General features: G+C 41.4%; 1 protein-coding gene across 1 annotated transcript; it reads right to left on the bottom strand.

The window, feature by feature from the left end:
- Nucleotides 1–1,252: 1,252 nt before the first annotated feature.
- On the bottom strand, nt 1,253–12,085 carry syngr3a (synaptogyrin 3a). Its single transcript, XM_028598485.1, has 4 exons — nt 11,884–12,085; nt 9,065–9,299; nt 8,412–8,557; nt 1,253–4,847 (listed from the first exon to the last, which is right to left on the bottom strand). The coding sequence occupies exons 1-4, from the start codon at nt 11,983–11,985 to the stop codon at nt 4,638–4,640; spliced, it is 693 nt and encodes a 230-aa protein (XP_028454286.1). The 5' UTR covers nt 11,986–12,085; the 3' UTR covers nt 1,253–4,637.
- Between the last annotated feature and the right edge of the window lie 756 nt (nt 12,086–12,841).

Below are 12,841 nucleotides of genomic sequence, written 5' to 3'. Positions count from 1 at the left end.
AGTTATGTAAATCAACTGTGCCATGTATTATAGGGGTGGGAATCACCAGAGGCCTCACCATACGATATCACGATACTTATGTCATGATACGATATTATTGCGATTTTAAACATATTGCAATATTCTGCAATATATATTGCAATGTATTACCTTTTTTCCAACTTCAAATTTTCCCCAATTTCAAATTGTCACCAAAAGAAAAAAAATATCTAAAAAGATACATTTCTCTGTCTGTTCATCTCACTTCAATTGTATTGCTGCAAAATGGTATTGTCAAGCAGACAGACTGACCAACACATAAATCATAAAAGATCAATACTTGGCGTCTGTGTATCGATACAGTATTGCCACGGAAAATATTGCGATACTATGCTATTGTTTTTTATTTATTTTTGCACCCCTAATGTATTATGTATAAAATGCATATCGGAAAAAGCAAAACCAATCACAGTCTGTCACATTTTACCTGAGACGTATTGTACTGCTAGCTTGACTCCGGCCTCCTACGTACTTCCGTTCTACTTTCATTTCCCTTCAGTACTCCGTCTGGGTTTGCGGTATATTCTTGGGTTTTCTCCGGTCAAAAAATTACCGGTCCAATTAGCGAACAGAGGGAGTGGCTGAGAACGATGACGTTGAGGTTTGGTAACCTTCGGTGAGCTCCGTAATGGCGGCGGAGAAAGATGCGAGCAAAGCCATTGCCACGATGTTAAAAAAGTTAGATTTTCCAGCTCACTAGTGGTCAAGGAGTTAGCTAAGGCTAATGCTAGCGATGCTAAGCTGACATCGTGACCAAACGTTAGTGATTGGTTAAGGCAGATTCAGAGTGGCTCTGGGCAAATCCAATAGTTTTAAACTTCAACAGAGTACCCGCCTTCAAGGAAGTTAACACTTGTCAATGGAGAGTGGCCAGACTTTCTGTACAAATGAAATGTACCAGAGTCTGGTAGGACAAGGCTACTGTTCTGGTACCCAGAATACCACAATGTTGACTGTCCACAAATGACTGTTATGCATTAATGTTTTAAGTGACCATCCCATGTCTAGTTGTTGAACTTTTTAAATCATTAAACATGCAATAACTGATTGTAACTCACCATACAGCCTGTGGTTCATCGTTACAAGCGGCCCCTTTCCGACTGTGACATTGTTTTCCATTTTCCCTTGATAAGTTGTTATAAAATATTGATTATAGCTGCTTCAAAGATAACACAAGTCTTTGCACATTAAAGTCAGGCACAGAAACAGGCAGTCCAAAACATGTTTTCTTTTTTATTCGAGTGACGGTCAGACTGCAGTCCAGAGACATTCAGGTAATAGACAGTGACACACATCTCTGTACACAGCATTTTTACACCGAACACCATCAGAACAGGAAGAAACGACTAAAACAAAAACATGTTAAAGGGGTATAGCACGCTACAAAATCAATGTTTACTTGTTTGCTGATGGGGGTGACTTTTGTTAATATCAATATTAAAGGGGGAGATATTGTAACATCCATGCAATGTATTAAACTGGAAACCACACAACTGATGGCACCCGCGTTACTTTTATAATCTCAGTCTAACAAAACGGCATGATCACATAAAACTTTGATTTTAGTGCTGACGGCCCCTTTAAGAGTGGTCAAACAAAGTATTTCCAACAAACAGTGCATTCTAGTTAATAAATAATGATATTTTTATATTTTCAGTAGTACAGGACAAACCATACCCTAGACGGCAACACAAACAGGTTCCATTTACTTCAATAACGTACTGAATTTTACAACCAACCAATACCACAGTAGCGTACATGGGCCAGAGCACAAAACAGAGAATGCTTTTATTATATGTATCTACCACACTGACTGAAGAAGAGACCAAAGCACTGAGAACAATAATACAACCTGACCTGACAGTACCCCCAAACGACCATCAGTACCCGAGTCTCACCTAACCACAGTTAACAGGTCACTAGCAGCCCAGTAATACCCAAGATTCAAAGAACTATACTGGCAGTTTTTTGTTTTTTTCCAGATTTAGCATAATTGTTCATGCTTTAAGAATTATAACTTTAATGTTGTGTCAGAGTTTCATCATCGTGGAGTGGCATCCGGTCAATTTGAAGATTTTGTGTCTGGAGTCTCTGCAAGCTGATACTCACATCTTATTAGAATCAACCAAAAACAATGGCCGTTTAAACATTTCAAAAACCAATTGCTTCAGGAAATAGTTGGGGAGTAATGTTCACACAACTCGTGACCCACAAGATCATGAGGTTGAGATAACATCACCAAATAAACAAAGAGTCATTTGGGCGTATGGTCGCAATTCTGACTGGGATTAATATAATAATATAACACACATGAAGGAATCCTGTCTGCTGCACTGATGGCTGGTAAATCTCACTTTGCAAACCAACTCGTCAACTTAAGAATTACATAGTATCCAATATATAATGAGATCTATACAACAATTTCATGCATTTATTATCATGATTACTTTTAAATCTCTGAGAGCCACTGCTGCAGTACCTTCTCTTGTCTGCAGAGGGCGCTGTTTACACAGGATCAGTTAGAATAGCAGGCAAGGCGTACAGCAGGTCAATTATATCACTCTAATATGCAGTTTTATATTTGGCTCTGTTTGTCAAAAAACTCTTACTTTCATACTTTTTAATTCATATATCGTGACAGTGACACTAATAATATATTTAGCAGAAATACTATTATTTTGGGGAAATGATTAAATGGTGTAACAGACTTATGATTTCCTCCTTTGCACTAAAACTCTGACAAACACATGTTCAAGAAAATAACTTTTCTGCACCACAAAATTCAATTAACTAGCCACATTCACACATTTTCACACCCAGACCCACGCGTCTCACACACACGCTAATGCACGTGCACATGTACACTTTGCACGTGCACTTCTCACACTCTCGCTCGCGCACCTACAGATTTCGCTGATGGCGAGTGTACGTGAACCACGACACAGACACTGCTACACACCAAAATGGTTGGTATGGTTACTATCTACATCAGGGCCCTTAGTGACCAACATATCCGCCCAGCCCTATCCCTGTCACAATGGCAACAAATGCTGGCCCCTCCACCTTAATGGCAGGGTTGCAGGATCAATTAATTAGCCAGCTAGCGATCCTTAACATCCCACAAACTTCTTCGATCTTTTGCCTGAGACTGCACCAAATAATCACCCTGGCTAAATAAAAGCTCATCTGTTGCCCCCCTGCTTTGTGATTACATAAAATCCGATAGACATTAACAACATAGAAGTTATGTGGTAATCAGAAGACAGCAATAAGAACACAGGGCAGTTTGGCAGCTTCCTAAACGTAAACATAAACAGACCTGACTTGCCCAAAATCTCCCTACTCGCCCCATTTTATACACACAACACCCAATATAGGACACTGTCTCAAATCACACACTACATACATTCCCTGGTACCACGGACGGATTATGGGACAATGGGGCCCAGGGCACCCTCGTACACAAATACTCAAGGAATATTTGGCATTGTGACACAGTTTTCCTCCTAAAAATGTGTTTAAAGTAATGATTGCACTACACCGAGGAAGACCATAAATGCTTGAAAAGATGACATATCAGCTTGTTGACCGATACTAAATCTATTCAAATTGTCAACAAGTTTTTTGTGGATGAAAAGTTCTCTCAGGATCTGTCGGATTCAGATATAATTTCCGTATCTTGCAAACTTTGCAGGGAAGCGGAATCAACGTCAGATCAACGATTATAATGTGGACATTTGCCTGAGATTTGTAAGTACAATTCAAAGACTAGTATGTTATTTGAGACAGTGCCTCAACTGGTCTTATCTGATGCTAACTAACCTACCTACAGGACGGTATCTACCTACCTAGAGACCTACGTGTGAGATATTGCACTTAGTCACAAAAAGTTTGTTGTTTTTTTTACAGCATGTGGAAATCTACTAAATTAAGTCACTGTCTGAGACACACAGTACAGTATGGCACTTAGTTGATCTCTAAGTTAAGAAACATGCAGATTCAACACACATGATCACTTTTAAATGCAGCAGGGAAAGTGGGAGGAACGACTAGACCGTACTGTAGCTAAAAAACAAACATTCCCTGGCATAAAAGGGGATTTTGACACTTCGATGAATAGAAAGAATAAGACGAAGGTGCTGTATGCGAGTGCCCTCTGCACTATTTGTTTGCCGATACTGCTTTGTGGTGGAGTCGCTCGCTTGTTGATCCCTTCATCTGTTTTGTTGTCAACATAGTGTTTAAATACTGCAAAATGGCCTCCTCTTTTTACATTTCCTCCTTTTGTTTCCTTTTTCTCTCATCTGTTCTGATCCGAGGAACACTGGATTTGCGAAAGCAGGGAATTGAATTTAGCAAACAGGTCGAGAAAAGAGCAGATAAAGCTGGAATGTTAAGGAAGGTAAAGGGAACGAGAGGAGGGAACAAAAAGAAGAGGCAGTTCTTTTTTTTGTTTTTTTCTTGAAACAATTGTTGAAAACTCTGCCCAGATCAACACATAAACAACTGTAGGTGTAACATCACAGAAAGCAATTTTCTATCACTTTCCTCTTACCCATCTCCGGGACCTTATTCTTCCACCATCAGGTCTATCTTATCTAGTAAATGGGAACCTGGTATGTGGGTGCTGCGTTGTTCTCGGTGAATGGTGGGCTCTGGTAGGTCTCTGTGGCCTCAGTGGTGCCGCCAACCGGTGAGTTGGAGGGGTACGGCTGGGTGGGCGCGCCGCCGTCCATGTGCTCCGTGGTGAACAGAGTCATGTCTGTGCCAAGCAGATACTTCTGGACCGCACGGACTGTTAGACCAGCCTACAGGGGCAGCAGGGGGGAAGAGAGGGGGGCAATAGATGAAAAAGTTTAGAAAGACCAACTATGTATCTTCTGCAGTAGCTCACAGCCAGATAGTTGTCAGCCATGTTTAAAAGCAGGATTTTAAAGTATTGTAGTTTGTTTTATATACAGCAATGTAATTAAAGGTGCCTTGCCACACGTATTTCATTACTTTGTGGTAATGTCTGAAGTTTTACCATGGACTCTGTAACATTTCTTTTGTGAAAAAATGCCTTGGTTACCTGGTTTCAAGCCATTCTAGCGTGGTATAGAAAGCCTACAGGAAGACTCAGCTCGATTTCTGCCAGTTCTCATTAATATTCAACAAGCTAAGCTGTTTGAATCTGATTGGCTAACAGCTAGCCAATGAGAGCCTGGCTGTCAGAATCCTTTACCCAGCCCAACTGGGCGGGCTCATGAATAGTAATGAGCTCAGGCAGGTCAGACTGACCAGCTTTTTGTAATTTCTCCGCTTATTTCTTTTCAGTGGCTAGAGCTGACAGAGGAGGTAGCAGTTCATTTTCGCATTCACAACATAACACAAACACATATGGACCTAACATATTTCAAAAGATGCAAGTAAAAATGGTTTTGTATGGCAGGGCACCTTTAAGTACCTCTAAAGAAGTAAAGTTACCTTGACATGCCTTAAAGGAAAAGTTTGACATTTTGGGAAATGGGCTCATTTGCATTCTGTAGGAAAGTTAGATGAGAATATTGATACCCCTCCCATGTCTGTCTCTTGAATACAAGAGACAGCTTAGCTTAGCTTAGCTTAGCTTAGCATAAAGACTTGACACAAGTAGAAACTGGTTGCCTGGCTCTGTCTATAGATGACAAATCATTAGGCAACCAGTGGAGAGTCCAGGAAGTTACTGGTCCCAGCCAAGTTATAGTCCGGCCCATAACTCCGTAAAATGGCCAATTGTTGTTTTTCCACTTTTCGGTTTAACTAACAAGATATAAAGCGTTCATTTTTTAGCTTCAGAGGTGCTGAAAGGCAGATTTTGTTACGTTTTGACAGAGCCAGGCTAGCTGTTTCTTCCTGTTTCAGTCTTTGTGCTATGCTAAGCTAACCTGCTGCTGGCTATAGCTTTATATTTAAAGGGACAGTTATGAAAGTGGTATCAATCTTCTGATCAAATGCTCTCTCAGAAAGAGACTAAGGGTATTTCCTAAAATGCAGAACTATTCCTTTAAAAAAAACTAAGTGTAAATGTTTAGACAATGATGAAGAAGCCGCTAAACGGCACAAACCTTGTTAACTACTAAAAGTAGGTTCAGCATGAAAATATTAAGCACGAATCAGTAGATGCATGGCCAGTTTGTCACCTTAAATTTGAGTCAGAAATGGATTACTGTTCATAGTTTAGGCCATGGATGGATTATCAAAAGGGCCTCCCAGTCACAGGCCCACTGTGGCCCAACTGGTCAGGGTGCCTCTAATCCAGAGCCTCAGTTTGAAGTGTTAACTTTCGATTTTTCTCTTTGAAAAGTCATATTGCTCAGTCAAAAGTGTGCATGTCCTGATCATGTTAATCTACCGCGGTACAATTTAAAGATATTGACATATTTTAGAATATATTATAAATTTAGTGTGCAGTATTTAGTGTAATAAAGTATCTGAGGAGAGGAGCTTTAGAAAGGAGGAACACAGTCTCCAGCGTGACGGTCAGGTGCAGTTTTAAGTCATGGTTGACCTGCCAGATGTGGCTGAAAAATATCTAAATATAATGAAGGTGGGGTTTTTATTTGTTATTAGGGTAGGGGGGGCCTTTCCTGCATCTGTGCCTAGGAGCCCATTGTCTCATAATCTGCCCATGATTTAGGTGAGATTGTACATATATTCAACAGTTGTGTGTGTATTCTGCAATCCTGAAGGACAAACCTAAGATCAATGGGTAAAACATCTATTTTGTAAGGTTCTGGAAAGGTTCATGTTTGGGGGACAGTTTAAAAAATAAATAAAATGTTTTTCCTCTTTCCTGAAGTGCTATTTATCAATCTAAATTGTCTTGGTGCGAGTTGCCCAGTGTTGGAGATATCGGCCGTAGAGATGTTGGCCATCTCTCCAATGTAATGGAATTATACAGCACTCGGCTTGTGGTGCTCAAATTGGCAAAAAAAAAAATACATTTGAAAAAAGTAAACGGCAATGTCTCTTTTCAGAAATCATGACCTGGTTACCCGATATTATCCACAGGCCTCTTTGTGGGCAGCTTCATGTAGGAACATTTTCTTTCTACAGAACTACACCCGCCAATCATGTCGCCTAGCAGAAGGAAGCCTGCTCATGGATGAGAGGCTTGTGCTTGTGATAGCGTGAGATGTAAACGTTAACGGCGATCTCCACGGCCGAGCTGCAGCGTTAGCTAACTCACCTGAGCTCCCTCGTCCATGAGTACATGCACACTTCCTTCAACGCGGTTATACGGTGGGCGGGTGTGGTTTGATTGAAAGAAAATAGTTCCTACATGAAAGTGCTTACACCCAGCTTGGTCTGTGGATGATCTTGATTAACCTGGTTATGATTTCTGGAAAAAGACATTACTGTTGAGTTTTTTTAAGTATTTTTTGCTGCTTTGAGCACAAAAAACAGCTTGATGGTGTTTTAAGCCCCTGAGGTCAACTTCAGGCGCTGCGACCGTTGACTTCAAGGCACCTAACCCTAACCTTAAAGGTGCAGTAGGTAAGACTTATAAAACTAACTTTCTGTCATATTTGCTGAAACTGTCCCTATGTTCCAGTAGAACTACATGAAGCAGGTAATTAAAAAAAAAAAGGGTTAGGGTTAAAAAAAAATCCAGCTCCTCTGGCACCACCTACAGCCTGTAGTGCGATTTGCAAAAATCCACCGCTCCCTGTTCAGATGCACCAATCAGGGCCGGGGGGGTCTAACTGCATGTCAATCACTGCTTATGCACACGCATTCATTCTCCCCTTGTGGGGGGAGGGGCTTAGGACACCGTTTCGGGCTTTAGCAGAAAGGGGGGAGGGACTGAGAAGTTGTCAATGTTCAAATTCTTTGGCTAAGTCCTGGATCTTCACAATCCTACCTACGGCACCTTTAACCCTTACCCTAATCCTAACCATTGCCTAATCCTAGTGCCTTCCAGGCAATGCTGCGACTGTCGACTTCAAGGCACCTAACCCTAACCTCAAACCTTAATCCTACTGCCATTGGGGGCTTAAAACACCAAACCCCGAAAAAGCACTGGGTGACTCACACCATAACAATCTAGATTGATAAATTGCACAACAGTCTAGGGTGAACTGTCCCTTTAATGTTTCAGTGTCAATTATCTATTGGTTGGTTAAAGGCTGATCTGCACTTATGAGGAATACCCCTAACCCATCCAAATGCCTAATGAGCCTTTCCAGACCTTAATATGTAAAAAAAAAAAAAAAAAACACTATACAGAAATAGGTAGGTAGTTAGTTGTTTTAAAATGGTTTTGTGTCACTAGAAAACCTTGTGTTGCATTTGTTTCCATTGCTGCGTGTGTGTGTGTGTGTGTGTGTGCTGCTCTGTATGCCTCTTACCCAGGTGATTATGGAGAAGAAAGAGAAGGCGATTGCAGCCCGGGCTGCATCTGCCCCCTGGTTGAGTGGCAGCTCATCAGCCGTGGTTCGAGACCACTGATTGGCCAGGAAGCAGAAACTTACAAAGTACAGGAAGGCCCAGAAGCCTGCCAGAAACCAGTGGAATGATAACACTTTGTTAGAACAGAAAAAAAAAGGTAATTTCCATGTTAACTTTAAACATGAAACACCATAACCTGCAGGTGCTGCTTTTTAAAATCCGGGGCCCGCTGAAGCAGTTCTTTGTTCCCTTTAGAAGTGAAAAACACTCTCATTTCTCTATTACCTTTCATGTAAGTTAACAGGTTTCATTTCTCTTGATGTCTTGCGGTGCAAAAGAGCAGTCATCTGAAACAAAGAAGCAAGCCCAGTCGGGCTACTTTTTTTCTTCTTTTTTTTTGGGGCATTTTGGGGAAACCCAGCCTTTATCAGTCCTTAAATCGCAGGCTAACTATGAAATGCCCAAAATGCAAATGTCTTGCACTTCCTGACTCTCTGGAAGTTATGGGAAAACATATTTATGTCAACTCTATATGTTTGCTTGTGTGTGTGTTTATGTGTGTGTGTGTGTGTGTGTGTGTAAATACGACACACTAACACAATCGCCTCCTCACCCGAGAAGCCGATCTCAAGCATTATAGCCTTCTTCCTGTCTTTCACGGAGCTGATGGAGGAGAACTTGTAGTCGAGCAGGAAGAAGAAGGAGCACGCCATCAAGCCCACCAGGCCCACGAACACGCCGTAGTTGCACGCGTCTGCGTTCTTATTGAAGACGCAGTGGAGACGCTCGCTGCCCATGTTGACATAACCCTCGTTCACAATGGAGGCGAAGACCACCAGGGAAAATATCTGTGGACAGGGACGCAAGAGGAAGAGGAGAGAGTAGAGGAGGAAAGAGGAGGTGGAGTAACGTACAGATTATTGCCTAAACCAAGGCTGCCCAATTTGGGGGCTCTCTTTGTTTTGGCCCGCAATGGATTTGACATGCTCATGCTCATTTATTTTTGGCCCGTGGCCTTCCATCCAGATACATTTTGGCCCTTCATAGGAAAGAATTTGGGCACCTCTGGCCTAAACAATCAACATATCTCTCTCTCACGCTGTCTCCCTTGTCCCAGGCTCACTAGAAACAGGATTGTGGCAGCACTCCTCCACGGCGTCTCTTTGAGCGTGCTGCTCAGACCAAAAGGCATTAACCTAATTTCCCCCCTTTCTCTCTGACTGACCGAAGAGGTGGACGCTTCACTTCCCCTCAAGAATCACATCGTCCTGAGGCGGTGTGTGTGTGTGTATACCAAAGCAGGAAGTGTGATAAAGGTTGCTGTAGCTCGTGCTATAAAACTTGTTTCACCCCTGTTCGTTGATCCAATTTTTCTGAACAACAGGTCTTATCTGTAGATCGGTATTTCTTCCAAGGCCTGTTACACCAACACCGATCAGCTGACTAACACTGGGTGGCAGAATAGGGCCATGTGACACACACATGCAGAAATGCACTCACACTTGGGGGTGTGGGTCATGTGATGGTGGAGGGACAGACAATGTACATTGTAAACTGATCACATGTTGTGGATATAATCTGAGGAGACACACACTCGGGTGCTTTTAGTGAATCAGCATGATAAAGCTGCTCATGTATCACAGCACTACACCCCCAAATGGAAAGAGAAACTTTCATTTCTTTGCATGATTTTAAAAAAAAGTGTGTGTGTGTGTGTGTGCACGCGTGCAACATTTTTTAAAAAGTTAAAGGGAAATTCTAGGCAAATTGAATATTATTGGCATTATGATATCTCATTAATCCCTCATGTAATTTACTTTTTAGCCTAGGCTACTCCCTTTATCTTGTCTCATCCGCTTTACACTTTTGAGTTCTTTGTTACTTAATTAGTCGACTTTTCGCAGGCAGCTGTAGGATTTACAGTATTTAAAGCTGGAGAGAGCAGCAGCATCTTTGTAACCAGTGATTAAAAGTCTCTAAGTTAACTTAAAATAGTAATGTACTTAGGCACAATTTTAAGATAATTGTACTTGAGTAGGATTACTTTTATACTTGTGAACCCGAGGTGGGGAACATCTGGATTAAACAGCCTAAATAGGCCTATATAAAGTAGTTAAAATATATATATATATATATATATATATATATATATATATATATATATATATATATATATATATATATATATATATCCATCTTGTTCAGCTACAACACTTGCATCAGTATTAACAATCTTATAATGTCATACACTTCAGGTAACAGGGGCCATTTTTCTGCTTAAAAAGTACATATACTTTGGATACTGTAAGTTAATTTTGCTGATAATACTTTTGTATATTTTTACTTGAGTAGGATTATGTATTGGTAGGCGACTTATACTTCATCTGCCACCACTGATAGCTCCACATGAATATATGTGATGTGGCATGAGGGGGAAAATACACCAACAAGCAACACAATTAATTCATTACACTTTAAAGCATTGGCCCAATTAGTTAAACAATTATTGATGTACGGGCTAAGCATGGATTTGTCCTTCCTAATAGGCTCACGGCGTGTCCAGAGGACAGTAGTAAATCATGTAGTAGGCCCTCTATCCTCCTCCTACTAGAGGAATCCAAATCATATACTGTATATTTAATATGTGTACAATAATTACATCCATATAGACACCAGGGTTGCTTTAAGGATGAGTTTTTTTTTTTTGCACACATCTCACGCTCTCGGTGTGTTTCTGAGATCCCCGCACTGAAAGAGAACCTTCTCCGTGGCCCTGCGTGCGTAATGATGATAACGGACCAATCACAGGTGGGATGACGGACGACGACCGTTTAGGGTAAATCAGCAATATCATTAGCTGAAAATATGATTGGCGATATTAAACGAAGAAGGCGGTGTAGGCCTATAGTAAATAATACGGTTGTATTTGAGATAAAATAACAATAATAGTTGCCATTAATAACAGGAAGCAGGAGGCTGAGGAATCAAAAGGATACAGCCTGTATGGATCTTTCTCATTTTCTACACAATCCGGTCAGGTCTGCTGCACATCTGTAGGCTATTTCTAAAGCACTGCCAGAAGATTTATTTTTTTACATTTTTTTAAATGATTATAGGTGAGGATAGGTCGGTTTCTACCCAAGAGAAAAAAAAAATCTGTAGTAAAATCAGTTTTCATGGTCAGGGTGTCAGGCAGCCACCAGGCCTTGGTTACACCCTGTACAATTCTTTGAAGATATACTCCGATATAAACATTCATTCCGCGGTTTCCATTTACACACCTTGCTTATCAATTATCGCTGGATTTCTGGGGTCTATATTTGCAGTGAGAACACGTCACGGGTCTCGCGCAGCAACAACAGTCAGCCCCCACATCCACACACACAAACACACACACACTATAACAGCAGTGCCGGGAAAACCCGTTCTCACCCAGGACAGCACTCTGAGGATGGTCTGCGGCTGTTTGGCGAAGGCAATCGGGTCGATAGTGGACCCGGCCCGGCCAGCTCCGAACGATCCCACTCCGTCCATCTTCTGTCGCTCTCTCTCTCTCTCTCTCTCTCTCTCTCTCTCTCTCTCTCTCTCTCTCTCTCTCTCTCTCTTTCTCTGTGCGCTTCTCGCGGCTCCACGCTCCCGGCTCCACGGCAGGATGGATGCGCTGCTGCTCTCTGCTGTATGGACGGGTCCAGCGCGCATGCACAAGACGCGCGGGCACAGAGGAGGACGCCGCGAGTGGAACGCGTGCATGGCAGTTGTGAACGCGCTATAGACTGTGCGGTGAGATAAACCATTTCAGCAAAATGTTATATTATCATGCCAATAAAGAAATATCATAAGCTATTATAATGATAGGCGTTAGAAATACAACAAAGTATAGCCTATGGCCACTCACTGTTGAGTACCACAATACAAATCGCTTTTCTGGTAGGCTACAATCATTTAGGGCCATGTCTATGGATGGGGCCTTAAAGGGATTTAGTGTTAGGCTTCCATAATTCATAAAACACACACATAAAAAAAATGGTCAAAATCAAATCAGCAGAAGCCAAGATATCCTGAATTTTAGTATACAAACCATTTCCCATTATGCATTATGCAAGTTGCCTTTTGTGGTAAATTTGTGATTTTGGGCTATATACAGTATCTCACAAAAGTGAGTACACCCCTCACATTTTAGTAAATATTTCATTATATCTTTTAATGGGACAACACTGAAGAAATGACACTTTGCTACAATGTAAAGTATTAAGTGTACAGCTTTTATAACAGTGTAAATGTGCTGTCCCCTCAAAATAACTCAACACAGCCATTAATGTCTAAACTGCTGGCAACAAAAGTGAGTACACCCCTATGTTAAATTCCCATAGAGGCAGCCAGATTTTTATTT

This window comes from Perca flavescens, chromosome 15, assembly GCF_004354835.1.
Source record: "Perca flavescens isolate YP-PL-M2 chromosome 15, PFLA_1.0, whole genome shotgun sequence".
NCBI lineage: Eukaryota > Metazoa > Chordata > Actinopteri > Perciformes > Percidae > Perca > Perca flavescens.
Note: the sequence above shows the minus strand (reverse complement) of the source record. Positions and strands in the feature narration are given on the sequence as shown.